The sequence below is a fragment of the Equus przewalskii genome, chromosome 8 (assembly GCF_037783145.1).
Source record: "Equus przewalskii isolate Varuska chromosome 8, EquPr2, whole genome shotgun sequence".
In the NCBI taxonomy this organism is placed as follows: Eukaryota; Metazoa; Chordata; class Mammalia; order Perissodactyla; family Equidae; genus Equus; species Equus przewalskii.
This window is the reverse complement of record NC_091838.1, coordinates 10,058,236-10,079,669: the sequence shown is the minus strand read 5'-3', so window position 1 is coordinate 10,079,669 and position 21,434 is coordinate 10,058,236. Positions and strand designations below refer to the sequence as shown.

Genomic DNA, 21,434 nt, shown 5'->3' with positions numbered 1-21,434 from the left:
TTCCGAATGATATGAGCTGTGGGTTTGTCATATATGGCCTTTATTATGGTGAAGTACTTTCCTTCTATGCCCATTTTATTCAGAGATTTTATCATAAATGGATGCTGTATCTTGTCAAATGCTTTCTCTGCATGTAGTGAGAGGATCACGTGATTTTTATTCATTTTGTTAATTTGGTGTATCAGGTTGATTGATTTATGGATGTTGAGCCATCCCTGCACCCTTGGAATAAATCCCACTTGATCATGATGTATGATCATTATAATATATTGTTGTATTCAACTTTCTAGTATTTTGTTGAGGACTTTTCCATCGATGTTCATCAGTGATATTGGCCTGTAATTTTCTTTTTTTGTGTTGTCCTTGTCTGGTTTTGGTATCAGGGTAGTGTTGTCCTTGTAGAAGGAGTTAGGAAGCCTCCCCTCCTCTTCAATTTTTTGGAAGAGTTTGAGAAGGATAGGTATTAAGTCTTCTCTGAATGTTTGGTAGAATTCACCAGAGAAGCTGTCTGGGCCTGGACTTTTATTTTTTGGTAGGTTTTTGATTACTGTTTTGATCTCCTTACTGGTAATTGGTCTATTCAAATTCTCTATTTCTTCTTGATTGAGTTTTGAAAGGTTGTATGATTCTAAGAATTTATCCATTTCCTCTAGATTATCCAATTTGTTGGTGTATAGCTTTTCATAGTATTCTCTTATAATCTTTTGTATTTGTGAGGTGTCCATTATAATTTCTCCTCTTTTATTTCTGATTTTATTTATTTGAGCTTTCTCTTTTTTTTTCCTGGTGAGTCTAGCTAAAGTTTTGTCAATTTTGTTTAATTTTCAAAGAATCAACTCTTGGTTCCATTGTTTTTTCTATTTCTTTTAGTCTTTACTTCATTTACTTCTGCTCTGATTTTCTTTCTTTTGAGGAAGATTAGCCCTGAGCTAACATCTGCCGCCAATCCTCCTCTTTTTTGCTGAGGAATACTGGCCCTGAGCTAACATCCGTGCCCACCTTCCTCTACTTTATATGTGGAATGCCTCCCACAGCATGGCTTCACACACAGTGTGTAGGTCCACATCTGGGATCTGAACTGGAGCACCTTGGGCCGCTGAAGCAGAACGTGCGAACTTAAGTGCTGTGCCACGGGGCCAGCCCTCTGCTCTGATTTTTATTATTTCCTTCCTACCGTTGATTTTGGGCTTTGTTCTTATTTTTCCAGTTCCTTTAGGTGAACAGTTAGATTGTTTATTTGAGATTTTTCTTGTTTGTTGAGGTAGGCCTATATTGCTATGAACTTCCCTTTTGGAACTGCTTTTGCTGTATCCCATAAATTTTGGCATGTCATATTTTCATTTTCATTTGTCTCTAGGTAACTTTTTATTTCTCCTTTAATTTCTTCATTGACCCAATTGTTGTTCAGTAGCATTTTGTTTAATTTCCACTTATTTGTGGCTTTTCTGATTTTCTTCCTGTAGTTGATTTCTAGTTGCACACCCTTGTGGCCAGAAAAGATCCTTGGTGTTATTTCAATCTTCTTAAATTTATTGAGACTTGTTTTGTGGCCTAATATGTAACCAGTCTTAGAAAATGTTCCATGAGCATTTGAAAAGAATGTGTACTCTGCAGTTTTGGATGGCATGTTCTGTATATATCTACTGTGTTCATCTGGTCTAATGGGTCATTTAAGGCCAATGCTTTCTTATTGATGTTCTGTTTGGATGGTCTATCCAATGGTGTAAGTGGAGTGTTAAAGTCCTCTACTATTATTATGTTACTGTCTATTTCTCCCTTTATGTCTGTTAATAATTGCTTTACATATTTAGGTGTTCCTATGTTGGGTGCATAGATATTTACAAGTGTTATATCCTTTTGTTATTTTGTTCCCTTTATCGTTATGTAGTCCCCTTCTTTGTCTCTTGTTACAGTATTTGTTTTAAAGTCTATTTTGTCTGATATAAATATTGCTACCCTAGCTCTCTTTTCTTTGCCATTTGCATGGAATATCTTTTTCCATCCCTTCACTTTCAGTTTATGAGTTATCTTTAGGTCTGAAGTGTGTCTCTTGTTCTCAGCATATATATGGTTCTTGTTTTTTTATCCACTCAGCCACCCTATGCCTTTTGATTGGAATATTTAGTCGACATTTTTAACATAGCTATTGATATAAGTATGTACTTATTGCCATTTTGTCACCATTTTCCTTGGTGTTTTAGTACTTTTTCTCTGTTACTTTCTTCTTCTCTAGTTCTCTTCCCTTGCGGTTTGATGGCTTTCTTTAGTATTATGTTTGGGTTCCTTTCTCTTGAGTTTTTTGTGTGTTTATTATAGGTTTCCGGCTTGTGATTACCATGAGGTTCATATAGAACGACCTTTGTGTATAGCAATCTATATTAAGTTGACGGCCTCTTTAGTTTGTTTCTAAAAGCACTACTCTTTTACTGCCATCCTTCCACTTTTTATGTTTTTATATCATATCTATCCTGTTTTGTGTGTGTTTTTATGTATCTGTTATCCTCTAATCAGTGAAATAGGTAATTTTAGCACTTTTTCTTTTGACCTTCATATTATCTTCATAGGTGGTTGATCTGCTATCTTTACAGTATTTTTGCCTTTACCAGTGACTTTATTGCCTTTTTTATTTTGATAATTTTCTTATTCCTATTTGTGGTCTTCTCTTTCCAACTTAAATAAGTCCCTTTAGCATTTCTTGTAAAACTGGTTTCCTGGTGATAAACTCCTTTAATTTTTGCTTCTCTGGGAAACTCTTGATCTCTCCTTCCATTCTGGATGATAACCTGCTGGGTAGAGTATTCTTGGCTGTACGTTTTTTCCTTTCAGCACTCTAAATAAGTCATGCCACTCTCTTCTAGCCTGTAAGGTTTCTGCTGAGAAGTCAGCTGACAGTCTTATGTGGTTTATTTTTTATGTCACTTGCCTTTCTCTTGCAGCTTTTAGGATTCTGTCTTTATATTTAATTTTGGACATTTTCATTAAAATGTGTCTTGCGTGGGCCTTTTTGGGTTTATTTTGTTTGGTGCTCTCTGTGCTTCCAATACCTGGATGTCTGTTTCCTTCCTTAGGTTAGGAAAGCTTTCAGTTATTACTTCTTCAAATAGATTCTCTGGCCCTTTGTCTCTCTCTTCTCCTTCTGGATCACCTATAATATGAATGTTAGTGCACTTGATGTTGTCCCTGAGGTCCCTCAAACTGTCCTCATTCTTTCCAGTTCTTTTTTCTTTTATTTGTTCAGCTTGGGTGATTTCTTCTAGTCTTTCGTCTAGCTTGCTGATCCATTCTTATATATCATCTACTTTGCTGTTGAATGCCTCTAGCGAATTTTTTATTTCCAGTATTGTATTCTTCACTTCTGATTGGTTCTTTTTTATATTTTCCAACTATTTGTTGATGTTCTCACTGAGTTCATCCATTCTTCTCCCAACATCAGTGAGCATCCCTATGACTTCTTGTTTTAACACTTTGTCAGAGTTTATTGTTGCTTATTTCTGTTTCATTTAGTTCTTTTTCTGGAGTTTTGTCCTGTTCCCTTACTTGGAATGTATTCCTTTGCCTCCTCATTTTGCTTCTTCCTCTGCACTTATATCTATGTATTAGGTGGGTCAGCTACATATTCTGATCTTGGAAAGGTGGCCTTATGTAAGAGATGCCTTATGAAGGCCAGCAGTGTGCTTCCCTCTTGTCACAAGTTCCAAATATTCTAAGGAGTGACCCCTGTATGGGCTACATGTGTCCTTATGTTGGGTCAGGGTTGCTCTTACTGCAGATGCCCAGGGAGGCCAGGCTGTCCCCCTGGCTGGGTGTTTGCAATTCTCAGCTGTGAGTGGCTGCTATGGACCCTTCAGTCACTTTATCAGCATAGGAAGCCCCAGTATAGTTGGCTGCAAGGCCTATTATCACACTCCTGTTGCAGTTTTTCTGTTAAGTGAGTTGGCCCCCAGTGTTGCTGGTTGCTAGGCTCAGGGGCTCACACTTGCTGTAGGCCTCCAGCCTGCAAAGCTGTTATCAGCTCTCTCAGGATTGCAGCTGATTAGGGCTGGTCACAAGCACAGAAGCACCCTGTTGTTTTAGGCTTTGGAATGTGGGGCTGATGCCCTATGTGGCTGTTTGAGAATCACGTGTCTTCTGCAGCTGACAAGTCCCACTGCCCACAGGGCCACACACATCATCAACACAGTGCTGCCTTGTGAGCGGGTCTGACCCCATGAAGTGGACCTAGTCACTTCACTGCAGAGGCCGCACATACTCTACCAATGCCCCACATACTCCATCCGTTCCTCATGCACGGCCTGCCATTCAGAGGCAGACCCACTCATTGGGCTGCAGATGATTAAGGCATTCAGTCTATGCATGCCCACAAGTTGCCCAAGGGCTTGCTGATGGGTAGGGTCAGTCCATAGGGCAGGCTGCCTGCCCTGGCTGAGCTGGATTAAATCAGTACTCTAGTGAGGGTGGGGGCAGACCCTGGGCTAACAAACCAGGGGAAGAATTCCAATGGCGTCTGCCGGGTTCTGTGTCAGCACACCTGTACCAGGTCACATTAACAGCTGCTGCCATTGTCTCAGTCCCTGGAGAGGTTTCATCTCTCACTGAGATGCAGCTAGCGCCTATCAGGTGAGTCTCTTTTCACCAAAGGTCTGTGCACCTTTCTTTTTGGTGATTTTAGCTTGCTTTCCAAAATGAGTGAATTTGGGCATGGGCTCTTTAAGAGCTGTTTTTTCCCCCTTATTTCTGATAGCTTTTCTGGGGGTATTCCCTGTTGTTGTTAATAGCCAGCAAAGCTAGACATTATAACACTCATTTTGGTTGTGCTGAGTCCAAAGGATGCTCATAGCAGTAATGCTCCCCTGCTTAGGTCTCCCACTCCTCCAGGGAAGGCTGTTTACCTCAGGATTGCTCCTGGCTGGCCACGAAGTGCCATGGCTGGTGAAGTGGCTTTTTTCTCTCCAGAAAGGAATTTCTGCCTCCTCCTCAGTCAGGACTGAGTTCTTATTTTCCCAGAAGGGTCACTCACAGCTGATGGATAGGTTCTTGAGGCTAAAATGGAAACATATCCTAGAGCTAAATGACCCAATTATCCTCAACCTTGAGCCCTGAGGCTGCTGGGAGTGGGAACAGGAGCACAAGTGTTAAAGCAAGTCTCCCGGCAGCGCACAGGGAGGCAGGACGGAAGTCTGGGGCTGTCACAGTAACATGGCCAGCAGGCCTGGGTCTCTGCAGCAAGGGGGGCTCTTTGAGGCAGCACTTGAGTGTACAAGTCAGTCATAAACCCACTGACTAGAAGTTGAACACTACCTGTCATCTTTACAAGCAAGAAAAACAAAAAAAGGGGAACTATAAAGAAAACCAATGGAAAGACAGTATTAGATGTGGGACACACTACGAGGACCACCTCGCTCCTCCTTCAAGAATGGACTTGTTGCCCAGCTGTGGAGAACAGGGTCAGCAGGCTGCCTCCAGCTTTCAGCTCCTTCAGGGTTGGCCTCAGGAGCAGAGAGCTGCCGTGCCTGAGGTCATGCCCTTTCCAGATCAGCTCACATCCCGTGACTGACAGGTGTAGGTAGAAAGGCTTGACTACTTTGGCCCAATCCAGGACACTGACAGACAAGACTAGCTCCAGAGCTCTCTCCAAGTGGGCCGAGGCCATCAGGCCTGCATTACAGTTTTATTTCTTTTGCCCACTCCTACTTTGCCATTTCCTTTCACAGGTGTGGATCCCTAATGGGTATCTTGCACTCAAACCCCTTTCAACATCTGCTTCTGCAGAACCCAATCTGTGAGTCAGGTTTAGTCCTTTGGCTAACACAATGTCTCTACTGGTACATTGGAACTAAGAGGTGGGCTCTGGTTATCCAGTGATGAGCAAAACTGTCATAGTCTCTGACCTCATGGGGGTTATCGCTTAGTGGGAGTGGCAGACATTAAATAAAAATGAAAAATTTTAAAAAACATATATTGTACTAAGTGCCAGTAGGATCTGTGGGAAAAAAATAAAACTACTATAATATTGACAACTCTGTTAGTTAGCATATATGTAAAGTACTGCGTTTTTGTGTTAAAATTAGACAATATGGGCACTTCTCAGAATTCACTATCTACACAATATAACAAAATTGCTGGTACAACAAAATCTCATTGACCTTATTTATTTAATCTTTTAAATTTCAATTAGCAATCTAAGACAACCATTCAGTTACCTATTAACGCGCTTACCAAATGAGCTTACTGGTAAAATGAAGGACTGCATGGAGACTTTGGGTATGAAGAAGGTAAATGCAGACTCGAGTAGGGATCTACTGTTTTTACCCGTTCAGCATCCAACATTCCCATAGCAGTACCTCAGTTTCCTGTGGTGAATGGCCTTCTCTCCTCCCTGAGGTTCATGTGGTATACATAAGGGAGTCACCCACATTTAGGCAACTGGAAGCAGTATTTTTCCATGCTGGTTCAGGAATGTGCACATAATCCCAGGCAGACCAATGACAGCCAGCTCCTGGACTTTGCTGCAAAAATCAGGCAAGAAGCTCTCATTCTAGTGAGATCAGAAAGCTGGTAGAACATGTCTTGAGCTTCGGGCGGCCATCATTTTGCCTGAGAATGAGGCTGACCAAACCCCTTAAAAATTGGCTTCAGAGAAAAGCCACAACTGGGCCAGCAAATCTTAATGCTGTTATCTGATGTTACCTGCCTATAAAGTTAGAATGCCTTCTCTGAAAATAAATGCACACTCTCCCTAGAGTCTCCAAATTCTTTTATTTTTAGAGTCCAACCTCTTTCCAGGAAGTAGCAAAATGAAGGAGCACTCATGGTAGCCATCTGACAAGAACTGTCCATTATTCTTGACAATCCAAAGTGAAGGCAATGATATTTTTAAAAAATAAAACATTATTGTTTACATAATATTTTTAGAAGCATGTGGTTTCCAGTGATTAGAATTTAGTCATGCCTGGAAAGGAACAGAAGCCCGTGGCTGAGAAGCACACACCCTCCTGAGAAGACACTTAAACGTATACTTGGGATGACTAATAAACATAACACAGTTTTCCTCAGAGGAAACAAGTTTAGTTTCTAAAGAGCATTCACTTCTGACATCTCGATTCCTGACTTCAGTGGCTGCAGACTGTGTACCTCTGTGCCACACTTAGGACACGTGAAGTACATGTCATATAAGAAACTACTCTTCACGCAGTAGTAACAGAAGATGTGCTCACACCCTATGGTGTGAGGCATGGTGGGCCACTCTCCACACAGAGAACACTGTCTGCCGCTGGTAGCTAACGTACTGTCACCATTAGGAGCACCAGTGAGAGGGATACACCACGAAGATAACTTGGCCTTCAACTTTTGGATATTGATGAGCGGTAAGAGAAAAATCAGGAACTCAGCAAAACCATGCCACAGAAGTTCCCTATTCATATACTCAAAGCCGACTTCACGTATGTTTTGGGGCTTGCAAAATACAGAACGAATGCCTAGCAGACGTTCCGTCAAAGTTGCAAACTTGCCCCTCTGAAGGAAAATCAAGAAATTAATCAACCCACCTAATTTCAAAATTCCAACCACAAAATTCACACACTGCTTGGCTTTCCTGAATGAGGCTAAATGAGGGTTTCGAAACAAGTCATAGCATCGTTCTTCTAGCCACTTCCCACCAATCGTACAGACAGCATACCAGAGCTTTTGATTCCGACTAGGTGGCTGATATCTCGGGTTCGGGGAAAAATCGTTTTTGTACTGAATATTCAAAACCGACTGTCCCACAGTGGCATTTTTGGAGTAGATGGTGAATCTCCACAAGAAAAGCCACAGGAATGCTTTCACCTCCGGTTCGAAGCGGGCTAACAGGCCGGGCTTGAATCCGTGAAAGCACTGAGTGAACTGGGACCACACGAGCTGCTCCAGAGCCTTGTTGAGTTCAAGCGCATCCAACTGACTGATTCTTAGCACCCTGCTGGTCCTCTTCGTCCCCTCCTCTCTGGAAGCCATGCCTTCCCGGAAGGTCTCTAGGAAAAAGTAGAATTAAGAGGCATCATCTAACAGTTGTACTGTCTGCTCGGCTTACACTTGGAAAACTCTGATACACAAATGACACAGGACACAGAGAAGATGGCCTTTCAGCAGTGTCAAATGGCACAGTGAATAGTCACTTGTTACTTGAAATTCTTTCTCTATCTTCTGTCTCTCTCCTCCCTTACATCTTTCTTTTCTTTCCTATCCTTTGTTGGCCCTCCTCAACAAAAGAAGAACAGATTTTAGTAAGTTGCACCCTATTTTCACAAATGTACCTCTAAGTAATCCTTCCTGGTGAGATATTTTAGCGGGAGATGTAAAATCTTGAAGCTAAGAGTGATAAGGCTGAATAATCACATGACTAATGGAGAAATATTCGAACTTGATAAATACGATGAACTATGTGGAACATCGCAATGGATGGTAAGTCGGGCCCTCAGTTTAATTTCCAGCACTTCTACTGACTGCAAAGGTATATTTTCAACAAGTCATTTAATCTTTCTCAAATACATTTTATATCTGGAAATGAAGTTAGGAGAACAAAATACTAGCACAAAGCAACATGAATGTAGAAATGTCATTATTAAGGTACTAGAAAGGTACACGTCATAGTTTTCTAAGACAAGAAAACTCGGATGTAAAAATATATAATTAGATAATTTCATAAATGCACTAAGGAAACAAATAGGTGCTAAAGGGACAAAAACCTTTTAAAATGAAATAGAAAAAGCTGATTAATGGTTAGCTAGGTATGACTGACTCGTGCAAAATGCATTTATTAAATGCCTATTATATGCAGGCCAATGTGATGAAAACACCCAGTGGCTGCTGTTGTCGGGTATATAGACCAGCTTAGATGGTTTACATCTTACTAATGGACTGGCAAATCCAGGATGCAGGAACAGAAAGGACACGGAGTGACAGAGGGAGGGGGAGGGACCTGCTGAAGCTCAGTGCCACCTCAGTGTGGCAGCTGTGATCCCAACAAGTCATTTCACCTAATCTCGGCCTTGGTTTCTTCACTCACAAAACTAAGGGCTGGAGACAAAATGGACTCTAAAATCTTTTCAAATTCTGCTATTTTATGATTTTTACTAAGAAGATGTTAAATATAATTTGTTAGAAGTTAAAAGGACTGAAAAATGCATTCTAAAATAAAATTGTACTTGAAATTGGGATGACCTAGATAACGTGGCAGAAGACGACACGCTCAACAAGCTCAAGTGGAAGAAATAAAAACGACTATTAAATAACAGGTTGTTTAGTGCTCTTTTCCTCTCACAGCAGACACATGACAGAAATGCTTCTCACCCACACACGCCCACTGCCTTCTGGGGAATGTCACCTTTTCCCCTTTCCCGTGGCTCCCTCAAGCCTTGCCAGCCTTTAGCGATGGCAGTGGGGATTTCTGCTGCAAGTTCTTCTGTGAAATCCTTGCCTCAGACCAGCCAGGAGCTACAGGAAAGAAAGGAGGGGGTGAGGACAGAGTTCCCTTTTCCCTCTCTCCAAATCTAATCAGTCCCCAAGGTCTGTTCTTTGTCCAAAATATTTTTCTAACCCATTCATTACTCTATCATCCCCCTTTCAAGCCTTTTCCTCACTTCAGGCTGCTCTCATCTCTCCCCTGGATTACATCTAACGGGTCTATCTTACCTCTTGCCTCCTTCAGTGCATTTCCCACACTGCAATCCTTTCAAAACACAAGCTTCTTCACACCTACCCACAGCTTGCTTTTATTCCTAATGCTTTGGCCTCTAGTCATAAAGCGCCCCCTTCTCCAGTTCACTGGTGGACATCTGCTGTGTGTTCTCTCCACCTGGAACAGTCTGCTCTCATTCTTTAACTGAAAAACCTCATACTAAACTTTTTTTTTTTTAAAGATTGGCACCTGAGCTAACAACTGTTGCCAATCTTTTTTTTTTTTTTGGCTTTTTCTCCCCAAATCCCCCCAGTACACAGTTGTATATTTTAGTTGTGGGCCCTTCTAGTTGTGGCATGTGGGACACCGCCTGAGCATGGCCTGATGAGTGATGCCATATCCATGCCCAGGATCTGAACCTGCGAAACCCTGAGCTGCCAAAGCAGAGCGTGTGAACTTATCCACTCAGCCATGGGGCCAGCCCTCATACTAAATCTTTAAGTACTGGCTTAGGCATCGCTTCCTCCTGACTCTCCATAATTGAGTTAGCTGCCTCTTCTAGCTATTCCTTAGCACTCTGTTCTTCCCCTTTCCTGGCCTCTATGTACTTGGTCTACTTAAACGCTAAGATCAGGAAGGCAGTGATCTAAACAAGACAGGTAGATCTTGTCCAAAACTTTCAACCTTCTTTGTAACAAAATAATCTTATTCTTACAGTTTTCCTACTCCAGCTACGACGGCATTTCATTGGTTATGTTCACTGATATCACATAAACCTTCGGGCTTTTGATATTTCCACGCTGTGCTCTTCAACACCACAGTTCTGCAGTCTCACTGCTCTAGTCTAGTGGTTTTCAAACTTGAGTGTCCTCCACCATCTCCTGGAGGACCTGTTAGACTGCAGTGTCTCAGTTCTAGAGATTCTGATTCAATAGGCTTGGAATGGGAGCCGAGAATCTGCATTCGTAACAAGTTCCCTGGTAATGTTGAGAACTACTGGGCTAGAACATTTCAAAGCAAAACTCATGGTCTTTTTGGTCTATCTATTACCCAAACAGCTCAACACTGTGTGCCAGCCCTCCCACTCATTTCTGGTTAGTTCTCATCCCTGTATCTAGAGGCTGTTACAAATCTTGCACTGACTCAGGCCTTCCCTCTTCCATTAAGGAGTCCTTGTGAGTTTAGAGACCGTTCATGGAGTCCACAAACTTTATGAGCATCCGTACATCCCAGCCCTGCTAGGTGCGTGGGATGCAGAGACAAAGACTAGTCCTGACTCTCACTTAAGGATCCCAACCAAAGTCTGCAAGGGAGGTAGGCAGGGACAGGGACGACTAGGCCAATAAGAGGTAGATGGTATCACAGGATCTCGAAGACAATATATAAAATTTCCAAACTACTTCAATAGGAAAAGAATTCCAAAATTCACACAAAAAAATCATCAATGAATAAGATTATTTTTCTCATTTTTTCTGCAGTTTACAAATTTTCTCTAATTAACAAAACCTCCCCCAAAACATTATTTTTAAAACCTCATAAACAAGCCAAAATCTACAAAATTATTTGCCCACACTCACCAAATCACCTTTTTTTTTACCACACTATTATCCCTGGGGTAGAGTACAAACTTCTCAGACCTAACCTAGCCTGACTCTGTCTCCCTCTCTGTAACTGGATAACCCATTATTCGCCAGTAGGCCTCTAATCCCAGACAATCCTTCACTTCTGCCTCTATGCCTTTTCTCAGGTACCTAAAACACTTACTTTCCCTACCAACTAGGCCCACTGCCCTCAACTATCTGCCCTTCATATTCCACTCTATTTCAACATTCTCCATGAAATCTTCATAACTATCCCCAACTGCCATTACAAGCATCTTTAACTCTGACAGCAACTGTCTGTGCCACCCACTTGCGCCCTCCAACATTTGTACTGTGATTTCAGTCATGTGAATACATCTCTTTCCCTAACTTTTCTGTAAACTAGTTACAGAAAAGTGCCTTATACTTATTTCTCAAAGCACCTGCCACCTACAAAGTGACCTGCCTCAGTTTCCCTCATACAAAATTCTACAATCATTCATAAGAATATGGTATATGGAACACTTCTACTGTAACAGTGTCTACAACTCTGCATCTTCCCCAGATTTCATATTCTGTGGCCGGCAAGATAAAGGAAGCTCTCTTACTGCCAAAGTACTGTTGCAAAGCTCTGACTGTACGCGACATCAATATTAAGTCCAACACTACGAGTTTCTTCTCTTTGCCCCTCCCCACTCCCAATATTGGACTGGATGGATGTTTCTTTTATTCAGTTGAGTATCAGATGAAATATATGGCTTGTGTTGGAGGGCCAGTTGTGCCAATTTATGTATCTTTAAATACTCGGGTCACATTCAGCTCCAGATTGTGGCTGATGAATATCTTATTACTCTTACAGAATCTACCACAAAGATGCGTTTGTAGAAGCTGCCCAATGAAACGTTTGTTGACTCTATAAGCAATGGAATGAGTAGTTTGGCGGCTAATCAATGTACTGACTGAATATTTTGAGAGCATCTACATGAACGGGATGGTGAGGGAAGCTCTCTCTTCCTCAGGTTCCTTACTTACATTGAGTGAGAAACCAGTCAGAGGGAGTGATTTTCCAGAGGAATCATCTATTTCAAACGCCTCGTTTCTGGAGGAATCATACTTAAGAACATTCAGTCAAGAGAGGAATTTTTAATAGCTGCCAGAAAAGGAGACTTAGCACGTTCTCTAACCAATCCAGTATTTAACAATCCTTATTATCAAAAAATTCTTTCTTATCCCTTCTGTTATAGTTTAACATTTTTGTCTTTCCTCTTGTTCTCCCCAGGCCTGGCCTCAGTGTAGATTAGGAACAGCTGGGCCCGATTGCCTCCCTATGTAACACTCTTTACTACACTAAAAGACTGTTATTAAACTCTTCAGCCTTTACTCTTCCAGATGAATAATTTGTCCCTCTATTTTTTGTTTTAGGTTTTATTTTCCAACATTTTACTAATTTTGTGACTTCTTTTAGTCATAAGCAGAGCAGACACTGTCCATTACACACCCTAGTTCGTTAAAGTGGAATACCCCTCCTATGGTCTACCTTCCTACTTAGGCACTGCCATAGAGTGGAAAAAGCAGATTTAAAATCAATCAGCCCTGGGCTCAAGTTCCAGCTTTGTCACTTACTTGCTATGTGATCTTAAAAATGTCATTAGCCTCAGATTCTACAAAAAGTTGAAAATAACAGCTACTTCACAAAGTTGTTGAGATTAAACCAGATTATGTTATGAAAGTGGTTTGGAAACTGGAAAGCAGTATTATTATTATATTGTTGCTGCTTTGGCTAGGGATGGGCACGAGAAGAAAAAGACTGCTGGCTGATTTTGGCAAATCTCATTTCAAAAGACTGAAATCTCCATTATTACTTATACTAATGCCTCAATGAACCTGTGGCAAAAGAATTTTTTTCCAGGAAATACTGACTACACCATTAAAATATAATTGTGGCAGTTAAACAGTAAACATGATATCACCATTATGTGTGCATGCATGGGGGCCAGGCGGGAAGGGCAGAGACATGGTTCAGTGGAAGTCATCATACTCTTAACCTGCATCTCATCTGAAAGGAGACGATGGAGTGGGGATGGGTTGAGCACGACCTGCTCCCTTGGTTACTTAACCCCCATCGACATGGTTGGGCCTTTTATCTGGAAGCAAAGAAACCTCAGGAACGCACAGTGATAATATCTGACTCTAGGCTGCTTCACTGAACAGGGCACGGTACAGACAGGCCAAGACGAGCATCTCACCTTGGTTCTTTACCAACACACTACATTCAGTTCCTTCTCCTTTCCCCTTCTCCCATTCTGGCAGGTAGTTATTCTAGAATGCTGGCTTTAGAGAAGGGCAGTGCCCAAGAGTGGAAGAAACTGATGAAATCGAAATAACCTGAAGTTCAATTAACCGGATAATGGAACTTCTTCCCCTCCACTGCTGTACAATAACATCTGCCCCAAATAAGCAGAGTATAGAGAAAACACCATAAATGCCTTTAAAGGACATATTCTCTAATATAACATAAGAAGCTTGTGTTTTAATGAATTCTAATTCTCTGACAAATGGCAACTCAATTTAACCAATATTTATTGAGTGCCTACCAAATGCCAGGCATTCTCTGGGTACCAGGGATTCAATCCAAATACTTAAGCCTCAGTTAACTTTCTTTTATTCAAGCATTTTTAAAGAAAAAGGATGCTACTATAATCAGGACCAGTCATTGATCTCTGAAGCAAAGAATGGATCTCAAAATGTGAAAAGACTATAAAGGATCACAAAACTCCTCAGGGAGAAAAAGAGAAAAATGGCATTGAAGGCAAAGGAACAGACTGTGCGAATCCCAGAAATGCGCAAGCCATAGTCTTTCCGGGAGATATGGGGACGGGTGCCAACACGAGCTGCGTCCTTGATTATCTAATTCCCATCAAAGTGGTTGTGCTTTTTATCTGGAGCAAAGAAACAAGTCATCTGCTAGACTAGAGTAGAACGTGTTGGCAGGAGAGACTGGTTGAAGAGTCAACCTACTGTAAAAAGACCCGGCTTTAAGGAAACTGCACTGATTTTTTAGGAATGAATAATCACTAAATAGAAAAGACATAAAAGGACATACATTTTAAAAGATTAATCTGATGGCAGAGTTCAATAAGACTGAAGAAAAGAAAAACTCCAGTTCAAGGAGACCCAGTTACAGGACTCCTGAGACAATTTAAGGGCCTTAACTAAGGTGCTAATAACTTCCTGAAAAAGTCAAAGTAATTTAACTTGCTTCATTGAGAACTATGAAAATTAAAAAGAAGATTATGGTGTCCTCACATTTTCAAATCAAAAATCCCCAACTCTTTTGGTAAACCAGTACTTTCCCGACTCTTACATTGATTGCCATCCACGCTCAACTATTGGCCACTCTATTTCTACTTTACTTTCAAGAATTTAAGTAAGTTTTAACAATCCTCATATCATTGCTTCTTGTAGGTTAGTATCCAGTTTCACAAAAGTAGGCTCAAACTTGAATAGTTAAAAGAAAATACAAGCTAATGTTTTTTTAAAAGTTGGGATTGTTTTGAATTGAAACAAACACCATCAGATTCAATTCAAATTGATTTTTCTAGAATGCCAAAAATAGGCAACCCTTTTTTCTATTCTGCCATGAAATCTCATTCTTTTAATACACAATCCTATTACCCTCTTCCTCTCCACTCCCCAAACTATAGAGTACTACTTTAAGATTCTAAAAGACTGAGCCAGGAGGAAACCATTTATGGCCATGCAAAGAGACTTATAAAAATAATTAAGTAGAAGTACAATTGGCAGTAAATAATATTAGCGTTTACCAAAAGATACTACTAAGTTAAGACTATAAGAAAAAGATATTTAAGGCAAAATCAAGACCGGATAAAAAGTAGAGCATCTACTAGGGTTAGTGTGATTAACTTGTCACATAAATATGTTTAAGACAAAATGATCTAGCACTAAAAACAACTAAAAAGGTCTCCTGCTGACATTTTATCACTAGACATGTCACACTGCTTTTCTTTCACAGAAAAAAAAAAAACCTGAAAATTCGTTGAGTAAGAGCAGCCATACATAACCTTATCCCTTAAATAACTCACGGCTTTCCTCTTATGCTTTTCATCCTCCCAAATAAAACTTTGTCATCTATATCACATTCCAAAACTAAAACAAATGACTGGATCTCACTAAAGAGGGAAGGATCTTTCAGGACGTACTCAGAGCTTTTATTGAGTATAGTACAAATTATGAATGAATATATTTTATTTAAAAACATGTTATTGACAGAAATCTATCAATAATAATGTGGGTATTGTCAAGGGCCTGTCAATATTAATGTAATTATGATTAAAGGAATAACATGGATTTTTAGCTATAATACCAAGTAACATCTCCTACATTGCTGCTATCAATATACACATTATTATTGACCTGCTCCGAGACTCTCCATACGAGATGTATTACCATTAGGCATATTTGTCAATGCATGCTGCCCACAAAATTTTTACATTTAAATTTACAGTCCTGTAAACTTTGTCAGCAGAAACATGTGATTCCCCAGTAATCTCTAAGGTAGCAAACCCCTCCATGCAGCCCCTGCCAGGCTGTCCTTTTCTAGATCGATAATAATCAACCAATTTTTAGTACGACCATGTTGCTGCCACACTATCCTAAAGCTTCTAGCAATCAAAATGGACGAGCCCATATATTCATTTTTTTCCTTTTAGGTTTTTAAAAAATTTAAACCAACATTTCATATCATGAGGTGATGTGGATAAAGTTCTATAACTGGAGATCTTAAGCTTTGAACCTACACCCTACTATTTTATTTCCTTTGTGTAGTCAGATAGATTTACTGTCCATTGTATTGAAATCAATACTAATAAATGGGACATGCATCAAAGAGGGATTTAACAGGACACTGATTCCCAGAACACATTTCTAACACGAGCAAAAGTGAAAAAGCTATGGCTGAGACCCATTAGAACACTGTGACCTCTGGCACTGTGAACAGACCTAGAAATCAGACTGTAAGTTCAAATCCCACTTCTGCCACAGACTTGTTAAGTGATTTGTCATTAGTCTATTGTTCCTCTGTTTCATCAAATATAAACTAAGTTTCAATAGCTTATAGATGTCTGATGTTATAACTCCCAATAGTGCTCATTTGAATATAGACAAAACATACGGAATTTTAAAATTCTGTTCTGGACACTAGACCTGTAAATTACTCTTTTTAAAAAAAAAATTACTCTTAATTTAAATGCCATCCTCATCAAATCCAAACAGAATTTTTCTTTCTGGGGGTGGTAGTGGGTACACAAAAATGTTTCCAAAGTATATCCTAAGGATAAACTTCAAAATAGCATAAATTTCTCAAAAAGATGAACAATGGTAAGTAACTTGCCTTAGCAGAGGGGAAATACTTTTACTTCGGAGAGAAGAGGGAACTCAACTCAAATACTACAATCTTTAAGACTATATCTAGTGTTACACAGTTGAGCACTTTACCCATTGCTTTTACAGAATATTTATTCAAGCATCTAAAACTAATGTAAAAATACCTTTTTTTAAACCTTAAAACAGAATTTCCAATACCTTGGCCTAGCTTCACAAATACATTTTTAAGAGAACAGCATGGCACTCATAATCTTCTCTTTCAGAAAGCTGATACTTCTGAGTCTTTAAGAAGGAAAGCACATTGTGAAAATAAGGAGCAGATGTTTGAGCAAATATAGAGGGAAGGAGAGTTAAACTGGTTCTGATTACTTCTGTATTCTAGACAAGACTGTGTGACTCTGGACAAGTCATTCTGCCACACTATATTCTTCAGTAGTTAAAAAATTAAAGGAAATAAAGAGCAACTGTAAAAAGTCTAGAATCCTTACAGGAACTGTTTTAGGAAACCTTGGAAGAGGAAGAAAAAAATAAAAGAACAGCCATTTCCAACTGCAGAAATGGTAATGTTCAACATGAGTTTGGAAAAGGCTAAAGAAAGTGGAAATATCAGAACAGAAAACGTGAGACAGACAAGCAATACTCGTGGAAAAACGCAGAAAAGCATTCCAGTAGACAATCTCAACCAACTTGTGAGTTACATCTGTAGTAAACTCATACCATTTACCGGCTACTGAGTGCTAACAAGCAACTACCATAGTTAAGTGCCCTCTGCAAAATTAAATATTCAATCATTTAATCCTTACAATATTAAGAAAGAGGTTCTTTTATTATTTCTGTTTTACAACAAGGAAACCGAGGCTCAGAGAGATTAGCTGCCTTGTGCAAACTCGCACAGCCAGAAGTGGCAGAGCCATGCTCTGAACCAGTGTCCTATAGTGACAGGGTGGGGACGGGCCTAAAAGATGGACATAAACTTCAGGATGGCACAACAGGACATGCAGATGGGGCTATTCTAAGGGGCTGAGTATAAGAGATTAAGAGCACAGCTATGAACCACAGCAAAAACTCCATCCCAATGATGAACCCAAAAAAGAGCCACATGAAACATACGAAGCAACTAGGTCTTTAAGTACTCTATAAATTTAGAAAATGGCTTTAGGATTTAATTGCCTAAGAAGAGAATTCTGAGGACTTGAAAATGACTGGAACACACTTTTAATTGCACATTTTATGGCACTCGAGAGAATGTGGAAATATCCACAGAGGAACAGAGGTATTAGTGTGGAAAAGCAGGCAGTACGACGTGAGACATATTCTCCGTGAGGCACTATATGTTTTCTTTACATTCTTCATCTCAGTTAACCTTCATAACACAGTAAATATGATCAAGTCCATTTTAAGAAGACAAAAATTAAGGCTTGTGATTAACAACCTGTTTAAGGTCAAGCTGGCAAAGAGTGGATTTCTGGTAAACACTAGAGAAATTGTGGAACACTCGAAAGGAAGTTAGTAGTATGGTTATTTGGTAAGCTCGGATCAAATTCAATCCTGCAGAGCTCAAAGTAAATTTTTTTCCCTCAAGATCATTCATACGACCAGACTGGCAGTCAAGCTCTCAGGACTGTGGATGGGGAAAGAAGTTAAAGGAACGTGGTCAAGTTTCCACGTTGCCTGGGATGCATCTCATCCACATTCTGTACACGTGGGCAGAGAACCATTCAAATAGACAGAATGTCAAATCTGAACAAAGGGAAGAAGTGGGTGAAAAAGTGAGGTGTGAACTTAACTATTAGGAACACACACTAGTATATGCAAAGTAGAGCAATGCCAACTCATCTGACACCAGAAGGGAACGGTTATGCATAATCAAAACAGAATTACTCTAGAGAGCTTGGGTTTTGTGTTTTAATAGTAGGAAGAAAGAAAAGGCAACTTGGATAAAATTTTATCTCACTGTATGACATGCAGGTAAGGGACAGCTCTGATAAAAAGAAAACATATTAAATAGAATAAAAAGCAATACAGAAAAGGGCATTTTGATTGCATAGATGGGAAAAGGCTGGGAACAAGCTGATCAACAGCCCACAATGGGAAGGACAGAAGGTTCGAGACATCCTCTTCCCCGCCTCCACTTGCACATACAGAAATCACAGCGCTGGCATCGGCAGTGCCAGAATCACAGACACGGGGCCAATGGAGCAGTTCCGGCTTTTTCTCTTGAGATTTCTTCCACATTCCAAAGGAACTGAAGAGGAACATGGAATGTTTAGAAACTGCTGTCATTTCACAGTAAAGATATAAAGGGAACATTCAATTTGCTCCTAGGTTGTCCAACCTAGATAATCAAGGGAGAAAAAAAAGGAACGAGTGATTCCAAGCAGAACTTTTGTGTGGAAATAAAGATTGTGCATGTGGCCTGTTTTCCTTGTGCTATAAGAATCTGAGCACAGTGGAGTGCAAGAGGAAAGAAAATCTTAAAATTCTGTCACACTGTCAGTAAAACATGGGGCTAGGACTCAGAACTTTACTAGAAATTTGATGTTGGGCAAGACTGCTGACATCTTTAAGGTTCAGCTACCAAATAAGTAAAATGGAAAATACTTGCCCTCCCTATTGCAAAGATTATTACGAACTTCAAATATAAGCAAAAATTCTACGGCTAAAAGGGTAGGGAGAAAAGAGAATACGAAGAATTATGATTCTGATCATAAAGAAGTAAACTTGAAATTTGTATTTATTAAACAAATGAGATTGAAGATAGACATGTTTGTGGCTTTTAGTAATGAATTTGCTGTGAACATATACCGTTTATTTTTTAAAAAATAAATGCATGTTGAATACAAATGAATAATTATCCTAAGAAACAGAACTTTAATGCTATAATGAAACAGATCATCTAGTCTAAGTTACAGATTTAATTTTAACAAGAACCCTGTTTTTCAAGCAGAACACACAAAATAGCTGCTCTTGTGAAATACTACTCCGGGTCTGTGTGCTTCGTCTCTCCCCTGCGTGGCTCCAGGAAATTTCTACATGAGCTCTTCTGTGGAACAGTTTTAAAACCCTAATTTCTAAAAATGAAGAAAATAAGGCCGAGAGGTAGAAGTGGTCAGAGGAAAACCCGTCAGGACTAGAACTCAATTCTCTTGACTTAGTCTAGCATTCTCTTTTACTATGTCCTGTTGCTTCTATGTCCTTTCCTTTTTTTTTTAAGAAAAAAAAAATGAGGGGCTCTCTTTTTGACTTTGTCAATAATTCCACACTCTCTCACTCCTTTCAAGTCTCTTCTGGCTCAAGATCATTCAACTCTAATCTTTTTGGACACAAGTAACTGATAATATGGGCAAGATCAGAGAGAAGATAAGTGGGAAAGAAACACAAAAAGTCAGCCGTCCCAAGATTATTCTGTTCAAATTTAACTAAAGGTAACACATTCGGGAAAGGTGTTTCGACTACAAATTGGGACGCGATGGAGCCCCACTCTCCCTGTAATTGCATGAAATTGTCAAGGGAAGAAATTTTCAAGGGGCATCCCAGAATCCCACAACATGACAGGCATGAAGGTTTAACAACTTCCGTCTCATTTTGTGAAAACCTCTTTCACTAAATGTTGTATTTCTGGAAAACAGACTCCAAAGAAATAAGTAAACAACGACTTTTAATTTAAGGCCCCAGAATAAAAATGCTAATGGTTCTCACATCCTCATGCTCCTTATCAGAAATCAGTGTCAAATATAACAAACTGATCGCAAGGAATTTTATAAGAAAATTCTCAACAGCTCTTGCTCCCCAAGAAAATTAAAACTGCTTTTTAAGTTCACAGGCTTTCAAAAATGTTGGAAACTTAAGCACACGCAGTTTTTCTGGTGCCAAATATAACACAACACGAACGCTCAGATAGCAAGTAAGGTCTGGATCCTGCAGAATTCTTAAGCCGTTCGCAAGAGGTAAATCTCACCGGCGCCCAGTTCGAGGAGGAGATTTCGGAGTTTGTGTCTAGAACGTCACCTCGTGAAATGCAAAGGAGCTCGAGCCTAGCTCGTGTTTCTTTTTCTCTTTCTAACGGTGCGATCCTAAGACTACTTTTAGGAGTTTCGCTTGGCTTCATCGCCTTTCCCCAAATCAGACTTGCATTTGCCTCCTGCAGGAAGACAGAAGCCAATAAACAGGGAAACTCAAGCAAAGGGCGACGATTACAAGGTCGTGAAACTGCACGCGCGCCCAGGGGTACCCGGGGCCTCCGCTCTACGCTCGGCTCTCGGCCGACACTGACCTTCGGAGTCTGCGGAACGCCCCCGCTCCACGCAACTTTTTCTGAAACATTATCTGGGAAGCTCGGCTTTTCTTGGCCGAACCTGGACTCCCCAGACTTCCGGAACTCGCAGCTTCCGGAGCGACGCAGGACCCGGAAGTGTCAAAAAGAAGAGGAGGAATTAAACCCACGAGAACTACGCTTCAGGGCGCGGCGGAAGGCCCGGGAGGGCGCAGCCACCGCGAACGCCGACGAGCCGAAGGGCCGAAGGGCCGAAGGGCCGAGGAGCCGAGGAGCCGAGGAGCCGAAGAGCCGAAGAGCCGAGGAGCCGAGGAGGACCCCGCACGCGGTGATTGGTCGGCTGGCCGTTGAGGGACAGCCGTATCTGATTGGCAGGAGAGTCGGGAACCCGTCCGCCGGGTCGCGCGCGGCGCGTGAAGAGGCCGCGGGGTCAGGAGCCGCGGGGAAGCCGGGCTCTCCAGGGGCAGGGCTTTCCCCGCCTTCGGGCACCGCCCCGGGCCGCCGGACCAGCGCCGCCGGGTGGCGG

The 21,434-nt window shown here is 40.8% G+C and overlaps 2 protein-coding genes and 1 long non-coding RNA gene across 8 annotated transcripts in view; 1 reads left to right on the top strand and 2 right to left on the bottom strand.

Moving 5' to 3' along the window:
* The window catches only part of LOC139085023 (uncharacterized), a 32,200-nt gene extending 25,694 nt beyond the window's left edge, over nucleotides 1–6,506 (bottom strand). The window contains exons 1-2 of the long non-coding RNA XR_011542992.1: nucleotides 6,342–6,506; nucleotides 4,890–5,040 (exon numbers count right to left, since the gene is read on the bottom strand). This is a non-coding gene — a long non-coding RNA (uncharacterized lncRNA). The remainder of the gene's footprint in view (nucleotides 1–4,889; nucleotides 5,041–6,341) is intronic.
* Nucleotides 6,507–6,737: 231 nt separating this feature from the next.
* Nucleotides 6,738–21,137, bottom strand: PEX2 (peroxisomal biogenesis factor 2). 5 transcript variants are annotated; one of them, XM_008520160.2, is made up of 3 exons: nucleotides 20,909–21,137; nucleotides 9,325–9,468; nucleotides 6,738–8,006 (listed from the first exon to the last, which is right to left on the bottom strand). In XM_008520160.2, exon 3 carries the CDS (start codon nucleotides 7,987–7,989, stop codon nucleotides 7,072–7,074), a length of 918 nt encoding a protein of 305 aa, XP_008518382.1. In that variant the 5' UTR covers nucleotides 7,990–8,006; nucleotides 9,325–9,468; nucleotides 20,909–21,137; the 3' UTR covers nucleotides 6,738–7,071. The 5 variants fall into 5 exon arrangements, with proteins under 5 accessions (XP_008518382.1, XP_008518385.1, XP_070486513.1 ...); XM_008520163.2 differs by having other exon boundaries at nucleotides 9,359–9,468; nucleotides 20,909–21,047; XM_070630412.1 differs by lacking the exon at nucleotides 20,909–21,137 and adding an exon at nucleotides 20,594–20,776.
* The window catches only part of LOC103550946 (uncharacterized), a 117,824-nt gene continuing 117,041 nt past the window's right edge, over nucleotides 20,652–21,434 (top strand). Inside the window, exon 1 of one of the 2 annotated variants that reach the window (XM_070630415.1) lies at nucleotides 20,652–21,236. In XM_070630415.1, the coding sequence (XP_070486516.1) occupies nucleotides 20,652–21,236 (585 nt within the window). Of the gene's footprint in view, nucleotides 21,338–21,434 lie in introns of both variants that reach the window. The other variant, XM_070630414.1, reaches the window with a different exon arrangement.